The 19,421-nt window shown below is 52.8% G+C and overlaps 1 protein-coding gene across 5 annotated transcripts in view; it reads right to left on the bottom strand.

The window, feature by feature from the left end:
* SMTN (smoothelin) overlaps positions 1–19,126 on the bottom strand; it is a 70,156-nt gene extending 51,030 nt beyond the window's left edge. For 4 of the 5 annotated variants that reach the window (XM_059713617.1, XM_059713619.1, XM_059713620.1 and 1 more), the window contains exons 1-2: positions 19,019–19,126; positions 17,537–17,737 (exon numbers count right to left, since the gene is read on the bottom strand). In XM_059713617.1, the coding sequence (XP_059569600.1) occupies positions 17,537–17,587 (51 nt within the window). In that variant the 5' untranslated portion in view covers positions 17,588–17,737; positions 19,019–19,126. Of the gene's footprint in view, positions 1–17,536; positions 17,738–18,394; positions 18,537–19,018 lie in introns of those variants that run through there. The other variant, XM_059713618.1, reaches the window with a different exon arrangement.
* Positions 19,127–19,421: the final 295 nt, after the last annotated feature.

The following is a 19,421-nucleotide window of genomic DNA, read 5'->3' as shown; positions in this document are numbered from 1 at the left end:
TTTCTTGGAGGAACTTCATTCCAGACTCCTGGTTGGAATGCTGTGTCCAGTAAACAGAGGGAATTCCCCCAAAAAGCCATCCCAGGATACTAGACTTTGAGGCCACGTGTTTTTAATAGGCCCCATTTGCCCTTGGGAGCTCCTGGCCTGGCCTCCCTTCCAGCATTAGATAGGGTAAGGGTAGATTGAGACCAGATTTCAGCGAGCTAGGTCCTGACCACATTCAACACCAGTGAGTGCTGCAGTACTGTTCTGGGACTTACTCCACAGAAGATGGTCTAGGCAGCTATAAGCTGCCTCCTTGAAGCAAAGCACAACCTCAGCTTAAAAACACCTAAGTGTCACTCTGAGAGGCATCCCTAGCCATATGGCACCTCTACTCTGTTCTGGGTTCTAGAAGCACAGCTGGATGGACAGCTGCTGTGGGGTCCCCTGTTCTGCACCAGTTCCAGGATGCTAAAGGATGGAGTACCCAGTGAGCAGCTCTGATGCACCAGGTTACAGACAGTGGAAGCACAGAGGAGGCTACCAATAGGGACTAGAGAACTGGGCTATACTGCTACCAAGTCAATGCTGTTCCTGTTCTTCCCCATGCAGGGGTTGGGGGTCTGGCCTTGATCTGAGAGAAGAGGAGATAATTCCCCCAGAGTTCCCAGCTCTTCCCCAGCATCTGCAAGTGATGACAAGCAGGGATGGATCAGAGAGAGAAACAGGAGAGCTGGGGGGAAGTTGGAGAAGATATAAAGGTTAATGCAGGAATGAGGGGATGGCAGCCGAGTCCTGCGCACCCCTCTCCCATTCACCCACAGCATGCATGTATGCCAGGAACAGAACGTGGCATCTTATTAGCAATATTCACTGACTGCCTAGAAAACACTGGAAAAAGCACCCACACCTTGGGAATTTGTTTCCCAACTATCACCACCAGGGCACGGACTCTCATTCAGACAGGGAGCTCCAGAGACATGGTAGGGAGCATGGCAGGGGGCACACTGAACAGGGAAGCCTAGCATTCCAGGAACAGCATGGACACTGCAGAACTTTCTCTTCCCTTTTGCAGCTCTCAGTGGTGCTGGTTCAAACTAAGCCTATTCCTGAATGCTTCCAAGCTGTGGCATTCCCTCCTTGCCAAACTGCCTGTCATCATAGTTTATATTGAACAAAGTCATTGATGATCAAAATCTAAAGCAACCTGCACATCTTCACCCCAGCCAGAAACAGCCTGTGAGCAGCAGGGTGACTGCAAGTCCCAGTTTAATCCATTTGCACGCAGCTAGGAGCTGGACTGTCCCCTAGGCATGGTGTGCTGGAAACCAGGGATGGTGTCCTGCCTCAACCCCTGGAGCAGGCAAATGACCCAGAATCCTGGCAGAGGTCAGAGAGAATTTTGGAGCATGGAGAACACAGGGGAAAAGACTGGGCCTTTTAGGGTGGGTTGTGCTTAGGGAAAGGGAGCTGGGGAGGAAATTAGCCCTTGTTTCCCTTCCCTTCCTCAGCAGCAGCTCCAGCCCTCTTGGCAAAAAGTCGGGTGGAGGGAGAAGGAACCCACAGCTGACCAGCCTGGACAGGCTTTGACCTTCCCACATCACTGTAGATCAATCAATTAGTACTGGTGGCTGTTAGCCAACCATTAACCAAAAGGTTGATGGTTTGACCTCCCCCTAGGATGAAGTTTTCCTGAAGCAAAACAAGACAGATGCAGCTTCCTCCTAGACAATTGTTTTGCTATCCTGACACTACACACTAGAGACATGTTGGACACAAAACTGCCATAAGATGGATAAACAACTGGCTCAGCAGCTGCAAGCAAAGGGTAATTAGAAATGGTGCCATACTAGAACAGCAGGATGTTTTGAGTGGAGTGCTACAGGGATCCATCAGTACTGTTCAACATGATCTAGTTATGCCTATACTCTACTACAGATATCTCCTATGCCCTGGGCTTCCCTGGGAAGGATTTCCCCCCCCCCCCTTTCCCTGTTGTTATGTGTCAGGGTTTTTTTCTCCTCTCAGAAGCACTAGGAGTTGCTTGCAGCTGAGGCTGAGGATTTTGACTGGAGTATGCCAAGGCTGCTGCTGGGACTAAAACCCAGAGGTTCTCCCTCTGCTCAGAGTCAGACAAATCACTACATTTAGGGGTCACTAAGGAATTTTACCCCATGGTCATATTGGTACACACTGTGGGGGTTTTACCTTCCACTTCCTTGGGCCTCTCAAGTGTATTTTAACTACCCCTGCAGCAGCAGGACAGTAGCAACTAGGGCTGTACGAAGCTTCGGTCCCCAATTCGATTCGGCCCTATTCAGTGGCCAAATCTCCAAATCAAATCAGAGAACCCTTTAATCTCTCTGAATACAACTGGAACCCCTGTTGCACCCCTTCCAGGTCTCCTGGGGAGTGTACGGGGAGGGAGGGGGGTCCCCGTGCTTCCCCAGCTCGGTGACTGGTGCCTCCTGGGTACCCGGGGTCCCTCTGTGGTTGATCACTGAGCCAGGGAGGTGTGGAGGGGAGCCCAGTGCATTCCCCTGCAAGCCCGGAAATGGACCGGAAGTATTTCCAGGTTCACCGCTGAGCATGTAGGACCCCCCTCCCCCGCACTCCTGTGGGATGCTCCACGTGCCCCAGCATCGCAGTGATCACGAGCTGCACCTGGTACCTTGAGGTATGTAGAAAAAACATTTAAAAATGTGTCTATGTCCAAATCAATTAATCGAATCACTGTCCCTGATTCAGGCCGAATCTGAACCAAATAGGGCCCGCTTTGCGCACCCCTACTAGTCACCATTGTCCCCCACTTTATCTCCAGCAAGTTAGAATACTATGCTTTGTGGTGGAGTGACAGGGTTAACTATGTAGTTTTACTAATAAGTTAGACACGATTTGTATGGGATGGTGTGAATAGAGAAGATCCTACTTCAGGCAGGGATTTGGACCAGATGACCTCCAGAGGTCCCTTCTAGCCCTACTTTTCTCGGATTCTATATACAGGCAAGGAGCCCAACGGAGAAGTCAGCCAGCTGGGCAGACTGCCTATTCTGTGGTCAACTGCAGGCAGGAAATGGGTCTTGACAGAAGAGAATCTCAGAAGAGATCACCATCAGGCCCACTAGACCCAGCGAGGATGGGCCTTCCAACATGCTCTCTAATGGGGTCTCTCTTAGACACGTCTCATTTTCACCGCAGGATTCCTAGCATCCCTGTCTCACAGCATCATGGATAGTCTTTTATCTCTCTCACGTTGCCCCCAAAGTAGAGCAAGCCTGTTTGGGCTCAGCCAGTCTGTAGGAGCTCGGATTCCTTCACTGCCAACAACTGCCCCTATGATGCTGTAACTGCAACCACCCCAATAAATGCTTTTGTTTTTAAGTTGCCCATGCTCTTAAGCATCGTCAGTGCAGATGCACAGGCCGCAGTGTAATGAGTAAGGACCTACTGAATTTACAATTGCATGATTTTCACAGAGAATGCGAAATTGGGTGGGCTCCACCAAAAAATGGCGGACTCACTAAAAAAAAAAGAAAGAAAAGAAAAGAAAAAAACAAAACTTACTGAAAATAAAATGCTGGCTCCCCAGAGGAAGCCATCAGTCTTCGTGGCGCTGCAGCCCAGTTGCACAGCCCACGAGTGGGCGCGGGCGGAAGGGGGCTGCCAGCATGAAGGCAGCCCCCCTCCGCTAATGAGCAGTGGGGCGGGGCTGGCAGCCCTTCATGCTGGCAGCCCCCCTCTGCCCTTGCCCCACTAGTGGGCTGTGCAACTGGGCTGCAGCACCACGAAGACTGATGGCTTCCTCTGGGGAGCCAGCATTTTATTTTCAGTAAGTTTTGTTTTTTTCTTTTCTTTCCTTTTTTTTTTTTAGTGAGTCCACCATTTTTTGGTGGAGCCCAGCCAATTTCGCATTCTCTGTGAAAATCATGCAACTGCAAATTCAGTAGGTCCTTACTCATTACACTGCGGCCTGTGCATCTGCACTGACGTCCCCACCTCTCTCCACCAACCAAGGGCGAGAGGTAGGGCTGCATGATTGACAGCCCTCACAACCGATCAGCAATGAGGGATGGAGTCACCAGGGCCCCGCAGCCAATAAGAGGCATGGGGGGAGGCGGCACTGCACTCAGCCCACAAAAATGGTGGCTGCCTCCTTAAGTAGACCCCAAGTAATGGGACATTTCCACCTAAGGCAGCTGCCTGAGCCACAGGACAAAAGGTGCAAATCAGACTGCCAATCACAAGGGCTTCCATGGTCCTTGGGCAAAGGGCTCCCCAGTGTGGAAGGGTATACAGTACCACAAAGACAAAGTCCCAACCAGCTAGGGAAGTTTGAGACATGGTGCCCCAAGGAGATGTTGACTGTGCCTTTGACTGGAGTATTGGGAGAGCAGTGTAACCAGAGCCTAGGTGAATGTGATCAGTAGCTCCAGAAGGGAGAACAGGAGTCTGGACAAGCTTGGCCTCTCTCCTCTACGGAAGAAAGGCCAGAAGGAACACTAAGAGACTGAGCCAGAGGGCTGCTCCGTAACTGGCAATGAGGACAAGTATACCCCATGAGCAGGGCTGGGAGATAAATTTGGGGGCCCAGTGTATCCTTATAGTGACCCCCCCATTCTGGAAACAGAAAATAGAAGTATTTATTTGAACTTTAAGCCCAATTCTAAAGTTTTAACATAAATATCCATAGATCACACTTGTATTTTTATTACACACATTACTTGCATTATTCATAGCTTGCAAGGCCGGAAGGGATCTCATGGGGTCCAGCCCCCTGCACCAAGCAGGAAAGATAACTGAGGGTCAGGTGACCCGGGCAAGATGACTGTCTAGTCTCCTCTTGAAGATTTCCAGGGTAGGTGATTGCACCACCTCTGGAGGGAGCTTATTCCAGTCTGGACACCCTGACTGTGAAGAAGTTTTTCCTAATGTTGAGCCTGAATCAATCTTCCAGGAGTTTGTGGTCTTGGAGCATTGGGAGAGCAGTGCCTTTCTGGTGTTCCCCTTGGGTGCCCTGGTGAACAGTTGCTTGCCAAGCCCTTGATGTACTCCCCTAGTGTAGCTGTAAGCTGTTGCAAGGTCCCCTCTCAGCCTTCTTTTCTTCAGGCTGAAGAGTCCCAGATCTCTCAGCCTGTTCTCGTATGGCTTGCCTTTTAAGACTGATCATACGGGTGGCTTTTCTTTGGACTCTCTCAAGCTTGTCCATGTCCTTGGTAAAGTGTGGTGCCCAGAAGTGGACGCAGTGCTCCAGCTGTGGTCTCACCAGTGCTGAGTGGAGCGGAAGCATCACCTCCTTGGTTTTGCTGAAGATGCATTGATTGACAAACGCCAGAGCATTATTTGCCCTACTGGTTACAGCATCACATTGCCGGCTCATTCATACATGGTCTATTATTACCCCCAGGTCCCTTTCATTCGTGGTGCTAGTTAGTTTGGTGCTGCCAAGCTTGTAGGTATGTTGGGGGTTGCTTGTCCTGAGGTGGAGCACTTTACATTTCTTGACGTTGAACTTCATCAGGCTCCGATCCACCCAACTTGCTAGTCTGTCTAGGTCTGCCTGTACCTGTAGCCTATCTACATCCAAATTGTTAATAAAGATGATGAGAAGTGGGCAGCGGTGTCCCACTGGGGTCAGTGCTTGGTCCAGTACTTTTCAACAAGATGACACAGATCCATTCACTATGACTCTCTAGGTTCTGTCCTGCAGTCAGTTTCTCACCTACCTGACTGTCTTAGAGTTAAGCCCACAATCCTCCATATTATTTTACTGATTATTTTAACATTTATTAAGTAAAAAGAAGTGTCATAGTTTTGTCCCTCTTGAGCTTGGGGGCCACCTCCCTTCCCCATTCCCTCTTAGGCCTTTGCCTGTGAGACCAAGCTTCAAAGCTGCCTGAGAGAGGCCTGTGACCCCTACATCCTGCTGGCTCAACAAGTAGCCTGGAGTTGGGGGCCTAACAGACCAGAAGCCTTCCCTAGAGTCAAAGTCTGGCTGTGACCCTTGGGCAAACAGACCCCTCCCTTTGACACAACAGAGTGGGTACAGTGCACAGTAGGAATGTGGGACCAAGCAAGAAATACAAGGGTAGGCTAGACACCACTGACCACAGACTGTGCAAAATGCTGAGCTAACCATAAGGACAATGGGCAATGGAGCACCACTGTGGCCCTGGCAGGAGCCAGTCTAGACTATCAGCAAGGATATACTGAAAGCAGGGAGGATCTGAAATAAAAATCAGGGGGTTGGCTTTCACCAGGCAGATTAGGGCCAATAAAGTTCCCACAGTAGCTCTTGCAGGCCCTGGCCCCTCTCCTCTCATCTGACGAACAGCGTGCGCACGTAGGGAGGGGCAGTGAGTGAACGTGTGTGTGTAGGGAGGGGCAGCATGTGGGTGTGTACAAGCATGTGCGTGCATGTAGGTGAGGCCGCACACAAACATGTGTGCATGTGCACGTAGGGAGCAGTGTGTGCGTGTGTGTGTGTGCGCATGTGCACATACATGCATCTGTAGGGAGGAGCAGCACGCATGTGTGTGTGTGTGTGTTCACGGGATGAGTCCCATCCACACCCCACCATACACATGCAGCCACACCCCCTTGACTGCCATACATGCAGACCCCCACACTCATACCCTCCTCCCCCACCCCAGCCACCCTCCCCCACCCCAGCCACCCTCCCCCTACACACTTCTACCCCACAAACCCCACACCCACCCATACCCCACATCCACAAGCTCTCTCACCCCACACCCGCCCTCCCACACCTATCCACCCCCACAGACACACCCATACCCCACATACACTCACAGCCCACAACAAACCTACATCACCCCCTCCCCCCCCACAAGCATAAGATTTCATTTTAAGTTGTTGTGGAATCACCTCTATGTACACTACACAAACACATGAAAAGCAGGACAAAAATATTTAATAAATTAATGAATGTTGTAGATGTTCACTTTTTAGAATATAACTTGTTTTCTTTCCTGGTTCTGAGATGGCAAAACCCCTTGCTGAAAGGGGGCAAGGGGAGGGACTTGTAGTGGCAAAGGCCAGGGGTTAGGGGGCAGGACTTCAGTCACAAGATGGCAACCAGGGGGCAGGGCACTTGTCAAGGGGCAGGGCTACCCATGTGGTCCTTGATAGCTTGCCAAAAAACTCAGTAAGTGGCCCTTCACCCCAAAAAATTGCCCACCCCTGCCTCATGGAGTGGAGCTGGAAATGCTTTGCTGATCCTCTCTCTTGCAATACCTGTACACCTGCTCCTTATGCACGCAGGAAGGAAGACCTGGATAGGTTGGACAAGTGGGCAGAAAACAACAGGATGCAGTTCAACAAGGAGAAATGCAAAGTGCTGCACCTAGGGAGGAAAAATGTCCAGCACACCTACAGCCTAGGGAATGACCTGCTAGGTGGCACAGAGGTGGAAAGGGATCTTGGAATCCTAGTGGACTCCAAGATGAACATGAGCCGGCAGTGTGAGGAAGCCATCAGAAAAGCCAATGGCACTTTATCGTGCATCAGCAGATGCATGACGAATAGGTCCAGGGAGGTGATACTTCCCCTCTATAGGGCGCTGGTCAGACCACAGTTGGAGTACTGCGTGCAATTCTGGGCACCACACTTCAAGAAGGATGCGGATAACCTGGAGAGGGTCCAGAGAAGGGCAACTCGTATGGTCAAGGGCCTGCAGACCAAGCCCTACAAGGAGAGATTAGAGAAACTGGACCTTTTCAGCCTCTGCAAGAGAAGGTTGAGAGGCGACCTTGTGGCTGCCTTTAAGTTCATCATGGGGGCACAGAAGGGAATTGGTGAGTATTTATTCACCAAGGCGCCCCCGGGGGTTACAAGAAACAATGGCCACAAGCTAGCAGAGAGCAGATTTAGATTGGACATTAGGAAGAACTTCTTCACAGTTCGAGTGGCCAAGGTCTGGAACGGGCTCCCAAGGGAGGTGGTGCTCTCCCCTACCCTGGGGGTCTTCAAGAGGAGGTTAGATGAGTATCTAGCTGGGGTCATCTAGACCCAGCACTCTTTCCTGCTTATGCAGGGGGTCGGACTCGATGATCTATTGAGGTCCCTTCCGACCCTAGCATCTATGAATCTATGAAGGGGCATCCTCCTGCCCAGCCTTCATCTCCCAGCTGCAGGGCTGCGGAGACCCATGCCTCCTCTCCCCTAGCAGAGTCACAGTTTCTGGCCTTGGCACTGCTTCCTGGATCACACTTCCCAGAGATTGCCTTTGCTGTCAGCTCCATTTCCTGACGGTTCCAAAGCTGTCCACACCCCCCGCTCCAGCTGCTCTGAGATACAGGAAGAGGGGGTCATGCTGGCTCGCAGGGAACAGTAGCGTTATGATCACAGCAAGTGGGACAAAACTGCCTGACTCAACAAGGTTGCTGTCCCACTCTTGGAAACTGCCCCCATTCATCAGATGCTGGGATGGCACACCATTTCCACTGGGGACAGGCTTGTGTACCCACTCAGAACTCTCATGCACAGCTCCCTGCCTCAAGAGCCTTGGCTAGGTAGAGTGAGTGGTATACAACAAAACACCCCTGGCACTGATGGGAGTACTCACTGGAGAGTGGTTCTGATGTCCCAATGCTGGTGGCTCTCTCCATACTGCTGATACCCATGTGCCATGATACAATATCTTCTGATACTGGCATGGGCTTCACAGCCCACACTCCACTTGGGGGTCAAACCCCCTATTTAAATACTGGTGTATGAGGATGGAAACCTGCCTCATACTGAGCAGGGATATCCCAAGAGCTGTTTTGGCCCAAGAAGCCCAAGCTCCTGTCTGAACATGAGGAGCCTGGAGTTAGCTCACCGCCAGACACAGGACGGGGAAAGAATTACCAGCCAGGCTCTCCCCCAGCTCCAGGCTGGCTCTAAATGTTATTTGATCTGTGCTCAGTTCCTAGAGAACTTAGAAAACATCCTGCTGCTGTGGACCATTGCAACAAGCATGAGAGAAGTATCCATGCCCCTAGCCCACGTCAGCACAGAGCTCAAGATAGGACTGTTTGTTCTCCCTAAACGCTCTGTGGCCAGCGGTGAATGGGAAACAAATGCGCTGGAACCACAAACTGCTCCCATCTATGGAAAGAGGATAGGACATCACACCCTAACCAGCCTGCTTAGCCAAGCAGCACACACAGAGCTCAGGACACAGCAGTCTCCTGCACACCCCTGCCAGCAAGCAAAAAATTGTAATGGTTACAAGCTAATTCCTGCCTTGTGAAACATAACACAGCTTTGTAAACTGGGTGCTGGTGAGTCACAGGTGGGCAGTTTTCTTGGCAGTACCTGAGCGCTATTCCATTCACAGGCTTGTCCCTAAAGCCAAGCTAGAGAACATTTATAGGCAGCTGTTGCTAGGACCTATAATTATTTCCAAAGCCACATAGCTTATGCAACAGGCACAAAATGGAGAGAGAAGCAGAAGGGATCCTAGATGCATGGATGATGGACTGATGCTCCAAACAGAGCTAGAAACAACAGCTGGGTGGATTGCTGTAGCACCCCCCCGATTCTAGAAAGAACCACATGCAGCCTGGTGCCAGGCAGCCAGTTCTGGGGCAAGTTGTGGCAGCTTTTTAACACAAACAGCGCTTTTGCACAATGGTTCCCAACAAATGGGAGGAATGGCAGGCAGAAGAGGAAGAGAAGGTGGGGAGCCTTCTCAAAGCTTGCTTCAGTGCAAGAGCAGGTGGACCCTGCACCTGGGGCTATGCTGGCCCTGTGCCTGTTGTTAATTTGCTCCTGGTGCAAAAAGATTTACATTCTGCCACTGGAATCACATGAGGCAGGTCTCATGCACCTTAACAAGCTGGTAACACAATCCACAGGTGCATCTGGAACTTCTGCTAGGGGAAACCAGGTAACAGCAACTCCTCTCTTCCCCTTGGGCCTGTCCCAACCTTATGTTGGGGAGGGGGCTCCCTCAGGGAGTACAACTGTGGGAAGAATTCCATCTGTGTTTCTCCAAGATATTTAACTCCTGGACTGTGCCACAACTCTGCCAGGGTCGGGTGACCCAGAACCTCCAGCAAGGACTGGGGCTGTTAGGACAAGTGACCTGGGGCAAGCTGCTCCTCCATTTAGGCTGCAGGACCCAGAGACTGGGTGGACTCCAATCACAGCCATACCCATACTTCATTTACTGCCACATGGAGCTGAGTCAGCACCAGGAATCTGCCCATCTCCTGTTTCAAAGGATGCAGCAGCATGAACATGAAAACCATCCAATAGTCTTTGCACCATCTGAGATCAGAGGGGCACACTGGCCAGAATGCCAGCCCAGCAATCCAGTGGTCAGGATATGGTATCTAGCTAGGGAGCAGGAGGACTCCCAAGCAAGCTTGTTAGGTCAGATGCAAAGCAAAGCAGTGACAAAGGGAGGTGAGAGAAGCTGCCTCTTTATAGAATTCACCAACCCCTAAAGGCACAGTCCCCCACTCCACAAGCCCACCCTTCAGGAATACATGAGGAAGAAACAGCAAGACAAAGACCTACCACTCCTCACCCCTCAGTTTAAGGAAAGATGAAAATGCAAGGAGTGTGGGGACAAGGAGAGAGAGCAGAAGGCTGTTTGGGCATGGTGAGCAAGCGCTGTAAGGAGCGGGGGTGGAAGCAGCTGAAAGTTTTTCGTTTTTCCTTATATGGGCTAATCCTCCAAGTCTAGCCCAGAGAGCAGTAGGGCCCTAGCAGAGCCAAAAGCCTGCAGAAAAAATCCCTCCCCCATGCCAGCTTGGAACAGGCCTTCCCCAGCCAGGCTGACACAGAGTGCACAACTTGAGGCAGCTCAGCATGTTCCCCCCCAGCTGCAGATCCCAACTGTTCTGTCCAGCCCCTCTGGCCACAGCCCTGTCACTGCCACTCCACCCAGTACTCCCCTGCCTCCCAGCTGCCAGCATCAGGCAGGATAAAGACAGCATATTGCAGACTGTCAGGGTTGAGTGGGGACAGCACAGCAGCCCTCCAACACAGGGAGGAGGGAAGGTGCTCAATAGTCACCCGAGGCTAAAAACAGTCTTGCTATCCTTGTCTAGAGCTCTTCTTTGCAGAGTAGAGCCTCACATCCTGGGAATCACCCTTAGTCCACCTCACTCACATTGCTCATCTCCAGGAGCTGCCAAGACCTACCCCAATGCTGCCCCCCTTGGGCTTTAAGTAGGGCCCTGACAAAGCTGATCCACCCTCTCTGCTGTTCCTTGCAGTAGTTCTCTGGTCTCTCTCTCAGCATCACATAAAAATGCCTTATTTTGTGTGGCATGAACAAAAAGCATCTCACCTATGATCACTCCCTTCTGCACTCTTCCAGCCCTCTGGCACTGCAGGCTGCTCTTCCTATTGTTAGGCACTTGCCCTTGTTATATCACCAACAAGGCCTTGCTCCCACATTATGAGCTGGTCTCTCTCCATGGTTGCTTCCCCTCCTCAAGGCTCTGCTTCCACATACTTAAGAAGCTTAGCTCCACGGTCAGTGAACTTACTTTCAAGGACTAGTATTCTTTCAAGGTAAAAAAAAGCCTGTTGTCTCCTGACTCTACTGTTGGTATCACCAATGGCTCAAGCAAACTTTCTCTTGGCTACATGGTTTCAGCACATCCCAGCCCTGCTCCATCCCCACCAAGGTCCATCTTTCGTCTGAGCCCCAGCCTTCTCCAGACTCCTGCGCGTGTAAAAGGATGTGCAATCTCATAACTAGCTCCCGGTCACTTCAGTATACAGGCCAGCCCCTTGTTCGAGTACAAATGATGTCCTGGGACTCTGCTACCTACCGCCCTGAGCCTTGCTCTCTGCTCAACTAAAGTCAGATTCTTCTGTCCCTTCATGTCACCCCAGCACCTACCTCACAAGTGGCAGCCTTCTGCAGTTCCTAGCGTCTTCAAAAGCCTCCTTTACCACACTCTTTCATTTCCACTGAAAGCCTCTTTGGGTACACCCCTTCCTGTCCCATTCCCTACTTTTCCTCTCTCTATGGAAGGCATGTGAGCACATACACATTGCTATATAGGATAGCACTGGAAGCTAGCAAGCTTCTGGGTACAGGCTCACAGATGCACAGGATGGGATATTGCAAGCGCTGGTCTCCACTACACACGAAGAGCAGACCTAGCTCACCTGCTCCCACTTTCTGCCTCAGCCTTCCCCCACTACTGACATGGATGTTCTCTCTAAGTTGGCTCAGTTTCCTGCTGTTAACCATTTTGCAGCACTCTTCCAGCTCCTGCAGCGTGTTTACTATTAGGTGGCCTCCGAGCAACTTGATCAAAACCCTCCAACTAGAGGTTAGCTGGCAGGAGTCAACACCGGTGACTGAGTAGCAATGAAACTTTGTTTGGCCCCAAGCAGAAAAGTGGCAGCTTTTCATGTCTCTGCCCTGAAACAACCAGCATCTGTTCCTGCTGACCAGTCACAGCTCAACAGGCAAGAGCCCACTGCATTCTGTACATGGTTCCCATCTCCAGCACCGGTCACAGATGACACCCTGTACATCTACTCTATTCTTGCAGCTCTGGGCCAAGACTCAAAGGTCTGCTGCAGGGGGCCTCCAGATGCCCCCAGAAACCCTTCTTAGGGGAGTTCAGCCTTCCAGTTGGGCCAAAAATATCACAAGCTAACAAAGGCAGACAAGGTTCCTTGGGTGAATTTGATATCTTTTATTAGACCAACCCAAATAATTGGAGAATAGTTATTAAACAAGCTTTCAGGTTCAAAAACCCTGTTTTTAGATCCTCCAATCTCAGTCCAGGTGTTTTTTAAAAATATGATCAAATGTCTGGGATTTTGGTCAGCTCTGCTTCAAAGTTTTTCCTGGCACTTCCCAGCTTACCATAGCAAGGAGCTGCTTGGGACTGGGGCAGGGTGACTGAAGGCAGGGCACACACACAAGTGGCCCACATGTAGCCAGGCAGGGAGCAGGAGCAGCCAGGCAGCTGGCTACAGGTAAGTCTGTAGGGGGTAGAGGTTGGAGGACCAGGGCTTGGGGACTGTGGGCGCTGGGGTAAGCTGTACAGGTGCTGGGGCTGCAACAGGGTAGGGGAGGTGCCTGCCTCTGCTGCAGGGGAAGGGGATGGAGGGGCAGGGGCTGGCCTTCAGGGATGGCAGGGAACTGCATGCCTGGCCCAGAGGAACAGGGGCCAGTGCCTGTGCTCACGGGGGCAGGGTGAGACATTGCAGGGCTGGGGGAAGCAGGGGGCTGCGGGTCAGGAGTGAGGGGCACATGGGGGGAGAAACAACAACAACGCTCTGGGTCAGGAGGCCAGAGCACTGGCAGCACCAGGGGGTTGCGTGTTGGGAGTGAGGGGCACCAGCATGACCCAGGGGGGCAGGGTACTGCGGGTTGGGAGTGAGGGGCAGCTGGGGTGGGGGCTGGGGCAAGGCATGACATATCACTGCACCCCCCAGTTACATACCCTCCCTCCCCTGGCACAACAGGTGTCTTCTTTTTTGGAACTGGAAATATGGTAACCCTACAGCCAGCAGAGTGGAAGGTAAAAGATAAGTGTGTGTTAGCAAACCGCAGAGCATAGTGCCACCATGCAAAGATGAGAGATTGAGACAACACCCTTCCTCCCCAAGCTCAGGAGGAAGGAGGCTGGGATCCCCCATGAAGCCATCAGCAGGTAAGGGGGCAGACCCTTTTTCCCGAAAAACCATGTACTGATCCTGTTGCTTGTTGTGCATAGACTGTCTTCTCTGTGTATAAACATGCCCCACGATTTGGCCCTGAAGGGAAAGAGCTTGATCTGATCCCCCAGGGACCTCCTCCTTGCAACTAAGCATTAGCAGCTGCTCCAGCAAGTTTGAAACAACTGCCTCCTGGGCTGGGCTGGGTTGTACTAGGCTAGTTACACAGCCTTCATTCAACATCAAGAGGCCTGAAAGCCACAAAGAGCTTTCATGTGGGTGACTGCTAGAGTCTAACCCAGAGGTGGGCAATTATTTTGGCTGCAGGGCTGCTTAACAACTTTTGGTGAGCTGTCAAGGCCTCGAGGGTAGCCCCACCCCTTGACAGGTGACCCACACCAATTGCCATCTTGGTACTGGGAGTCCCAACTCCTAACTTCTGACCTTTGCCAACAGAAGACCCTCCCCTTGTCCCTGGAAGTAGTTGGGGGGGGGGGGGGAGGAGGGGACATCTTGGAACCGGGAAAAAACCCCCACAAATCAAATACTAAAAATCAAACATCTACTGTATATATATTTTAATTTTATTTTTAAAAAATTGTCCTGATCTATATGCGTTTGCATAGTGTTTATAGAGATGATTGCATACTAGCTCAAAATAAAGTCTTACTTTTGGATATTGTGTGAAGGGGGTGTGGGGTGTGTCTGTGTGTGAGAAAGAGGATTTGTGGGGGGATTGTGAAGGGGTGTGGGGTTTGTGGATGGCTGTGGAGTTTGTGGGAGAGTGTGGGTGTGGAAGTGTGTGGGGGTGGAAGTGTGTGGGGGTGGTATGCCGCTCTCCCCCATGCACACAGCCTCCGCTGCCACCCCTCCCCTCCCCCCAATAGCCCTGACCACCAGGAACAGCAGCAGGTGGCAGGCCCTTGAAGTGTTCATAGCTGTAGCAGGCAGAGCCCCCCTGGTGGCACACAGCTCCAGCTGAGTCTCGGGAGCTGCACGTGGCAGCACAGAGGGCTGGAAGCCCTGTACAGATGCATGAAGCTGGCCTGGCCCAGCCCAATGATGTGCAACTCCCACCTGCAGTACCGCAAACCCCAGTTATTGGCATGGAGCCAGCTTGGCTTAGCTTGAGGACTCAAGGAGCCGCACACTGCCAGGGGGCTCTGACTGCTGCAGCCATGAGCGCCCCAAGAGCCAACTGCCTGCTGCTGCTGGCGGCAGGGGCTGTGTGCAGAGGGGAGGGGGGGACCATGGCAAGGGGCTCACACCCACCTGCAAACATCCCCATGCCCACCTACCAACCCCACACCCATCCCTCCCTCCCACAGCAGGAGGCTCCCTTCCCCATTCACCAGCTGTCCAGTTGCAAGCCATCGTGCTCAGTGCTTCCACATGGGGCTCCCAAATGGAGTGCTGGGAGCCCCACATACATAGAAGCACAGAGCCCACTAGGTACAGTGGTGCGCAACCTCTGAAAGCCCACGCGTCCCACCAGCTTTCAGAGGGGAGGAGTAATTGTTTTTTGAAGGGGGCTGGCGGGCTGGATAGAATGGCCTGGCAGCCTGGTTCCAGCCTGCAGGACTGTATTTTGCCCGCCTGTGGTCTCATCATAGAAGAATGCTGGCTGGGAACTTGCACAGGTCAAGGTCCAGTAAAATCATTTAGCAGCATCTCCAGGCATTAGGGTAAGGGGTGACTAACAAGGCAGTGAAAACACTACCAACTAAATTGAACTAGAAACATCCCAGCCAAAGCACAGGGACCCTCAACCATTTACTCTCAAATTCAAACTCTTTAGCTCCACAACACAAAAACAGTATGCAGTCTCAGGCTCAGGAAAGTTTTACAGGGTCTTTGCCTGGCCAGACGGCTTCATAGGCTCCCCTCACCATCCCCACCCCACACATCTGTGATCTTAGACTATTGCTACACACAAGCCTCAGTGCAAACTACAGCTTGGAATGTTCAAAGCATTCCAAGACCAGGGCTGGTGCGCAGCCTTCCTGAAAAGCCGGCAGAGAAATTTTAAACAAATGGAAAACTTCCTAATGACCTGGGCAATGCCAAACCAACTCATGCCGTGACCACAGCCGTATCACATGACCTCTTTCACAATGCAACTCTGCAAGGCATGAGCATACACTACACGAGTTGTGAAAATGGAAATGGGCAAATGCAGCATTTACTCAAATCCAAGATGAGGTCCCCATTCAACATGGGAGGGGAAAAAAAAACAACCCCACCTCACCTTGGATTTGAGTACCAGGCCAGGCTTCTTGAGCTGGCTTAAGCAGTGGGAGAGGGATGCATGACAGGGAATAGGAAGCACAGTGGACATTGCATGGTGCACAGAAGGGTGGGGCATGGGCAGGGGGTAGGAAAACTGGGAACACCAGAGTGTACAGAGGGGGTACAAGGAACACCACACAGAACAGGGTTGGGGGGGGAAGAGGGGAGCATGGAGGACACTGCATGGGAAACAGTGTGTGGGGGGAAGGAGGGAAATACCTTAGAGTGGAAAGGAGGGGAGTGGAGGACACTGCATGGAGCTGGGGGGGCAGGAAGTGAGGGGGTATGTGGAGCACAGCATGATGTACAGGGATACCGGGTAGCACAGGGGTCACCACAGGGGGGGGGGGAAGGATAACACTATACAGTGCACAGAGGGGCAGGGGGGAACACAGGGGATACTACACAATGCACAGGTGGGGGAGAACAAAGAGAGGGCACAGTGGACACTGCACATTGAGTAGACAGGATAAGTGCAGGGAGGAGAGTGAGGCAGAAGTGTGGGGCACATTGCACTGTGCATGGAGAGGTGAGAGGGACACCAAAGTGACTGGAGGGGATATGAGGTGCAGGGGACACTACATGGTGTGGAGGGGGTGCAGGGGCTACCACATGGTGTGCGGTGGGGAGTACGGTGGACACTGCACAGTGCTTGGGGGCAGAGCGTGAGGGTGGCTTGTGCAGGGGACACTTCAAGGTGAGTAGGGGGGGGCAGCACAAGAGGGCACTGGACAGTGAGCAGGGCAGGGCAGGTGCATGGGGAAACAAAGGAGATGCTGCACAGTGTAGAGAGGGGCAGGGAAGCGGAGGGGACAGTGCACAGTACACAGAGGAACTGCTGTGGCCATGAGTTAGCCAGGGGCCAGAGCCAGAGCTGCATAGGGCAAGCAGAGGCAGGAGGAGTAAGTGTCCAGGGAGGCAGAGGGGACAGACAGCAGTGTGGCAGGCACAAGTGTGGAGAACAGGTAGGAAGGAGAATCAGCTGCCACTGCTCTCCCCACTACAGCAGTTGGGGGGACATATTTAAGACAAGCCTCCAATTTAGATTCTATACATGGAAAATTGTATCAAATAGAAGGTAAATAGTGCGAGGTAAATAGATAAATAGAAGGTAAGCATTGGCTATCATTTTAAATTGTCCTGGATTTGGGCAAACATGGTAGCCTCAAAAAGAGGCCTATCTATACAAACCTTCATTGCACCAAAGTAGGCTGGGTCCAGGTGCCCCAAGACAGCAGTAGCCATTACAGTACAGGCAGGAATACAGCCACAAACCTCAGAGGCAGCACCTTATTCTTGTACCCTGTCCACAGCTCTAAGTTGTATATTTGTTCTGCCCAGAGTGTTTCCGTGTCCTACCCCAAGAGGTAAAACCCTCACACTGAGTCTCAAACACCCACGTGGCTACAGCTGTCAGTTACTTCCCTGGGCTGCTGTTGTCCCTTTATCAACTAAAAACCAAAAGCAGGAAGGTGAGTTTGAATCAAGTATGTTCCTTCTGGAGGGATATTACTCTGCTAGAAGGTGACAGTTGAAGTTAGGGATCTACTGACAAGCTCTATTCTGGGAAACATGCTCATGGTCACACAAGACTGATTCTCAGGAGGGAGAGACTCACCAGTTTCCGGAGGGCTCCCTCATCCAGGCTCAAAAGATTCTCTTGAGACATCCTGCTCCCCTCAGCTTCAAGCCAGTGCTACGCTCCTGCTCTAGGCAGCTTTCAGGACAGTCACAGCCTGAAGGCTTGGATGCTACGTGTGACTCGAGAGATGGGTAAGATCCTGAGCTGCGATGAGACTGCCAGTTTGCAGGAGTTCTTCTGAAAAGAAACACATTGCAAGGCTGGTCAGTGACGCTGAAATATTCACAAAGATTCCTGGACTTCTTAAACCTTTGTTAAAAAGCAAACGGAATAAATCAATAGCTACTTCATTGGCTGCTAATCCCAGAGGCGAAACCAAATCATTAAAAAAACCCCAATGTACTACTTAATCCAAGTGCATCAACGTGCTACAGTGACCAAAAGGAGAGTCTGCATTAAGTACACCCATCCACTCACACACAGGACTTCCTGCTTCTTTGTCAGCCATGCACAATACCTTTATATGCCCAGATCCAACAGCACCATTTAATTCTGCTCCTGCCCTAGTTTCTTACTTGGAAACACCCTCCATCTGCCATCCACAGCCAGCTTGATGCCAAGAGGAGGGATCCCAAATGCAGTCTCTTAAAAACCAAATACAAGAAACTCCACCCCAGTCCTACACACTATTTCAGCATGGCCAAAGAAACTGGCCAACATGCCAGTCACCTGGATTGGCTGGCCCACTTATTCACCCCTTTATTAACCCACCCTGACCAATTGCACCAGCCCCACCCAACAACTCAGTAGTTATACAGCGTTTCCCTGTATGCACGCACACCAATTCAGGCACCCGGCTGGCAAGCAAAGCAGAGGGCTCTGATCTAGTGGCACCTGGAGGATGCAAATCAGCTCGCATCATCCCTGGCCATGGTGGGCGTCAGGTGCCATGTAGACATTATCCCTGGGAACCTGGGCCCCCACTCTTGCTGCAGAAGTTGCCCAAGAGCCGCCAGCAGCTGTCCAGTGATGCCACCTCGTGCCACCCGAGGGGGCAGAGCCCGAGCTGGCACCCGCCCCACCCTCACCGCCTGCCGCGTCCAAGCTGCCCCCAGCCCCTGCTCTCCCCGCCCGGCCAGGCTGCAGTACACGAGCTAGGAACTGCCCCAGCAGGTCAAGCAAGCGGCCGGCCACGCCACTGCCCCGGCTCCGCGACCGGCCCCCGGGCGGGAACCGCAGCCCACTGTCTCTGGGGCTCCCCCTCGGCCCAGCCCGGCCCGGCTCGGCAGGCTCCCCGCTCCGCCGGGATCTGCAGCACCGGACGGGAGCCTCAGCACTGGCCGCCGCCACTCCCGGGTTTCCAGGCCCGAGGAACGAGCGCCGCCTTCGCCGGCTCCCCGAGCCCGAGCGGCCGCGAAGCCAGCCCGGCCCGCGCCCGACTCCTGCCCCCAGCTCGCCCCAGCCCTGCAGAGCGCCCGCCCGCCCGCGCACGCCGGGTGAGAGCCCCGCGAACCTCACCTCGCTCCGCCGGGACCGGGCGCCGAGTCCGCTCCCGCCGCAGCTCCCAGGGCTCCGCACCGCCCGCGATCTCCCGACAGCCAATCCGCCACCGCAGCCGCCGGCCGACCCGCCCGCTTGGGTTTCCGTTCTTGTACCATTGGGTCATTTCAATTCATGTGTCCCGCCCCTTGCTCGCCCCTCGCCGGCGGCTGCATGCCGGGAGTTGTAGGCCGGGCGCGGCCGCCGCGCCAGGGCAGTGCCGGGGCTGGAGAGCGGGGAGGTGCCGGGGATGCGGCAGGAGCCCGGTCCTCAGGGGACGGCAGAAGCGAAGGGCTCTGCCCGCAGGATGCCGGAGCCAGGCCCCCGTCCTGGGCGCCCGCTACTGAGCCAGCCCCTCCGGCTCCTTTTGTTGGCACATTAA

Source organism: Alligator mississippiensis, chromosome 10 (genome assembly GCF_030867095.1).
Source record: "Alligator mississippiensis isolate rAllMis1 chromosome 10, rAllMis1, whole genome shotgun sequence".
Taxonomy (NCBI): Eukaryota; Metazoa; Chordata; order Crocodylia; family Alligatoridae; genus Alligator; species Alligator mississippiensis.
This window is presented reverse-complemented; position numbering and strand designations above follow the sequence as displayed.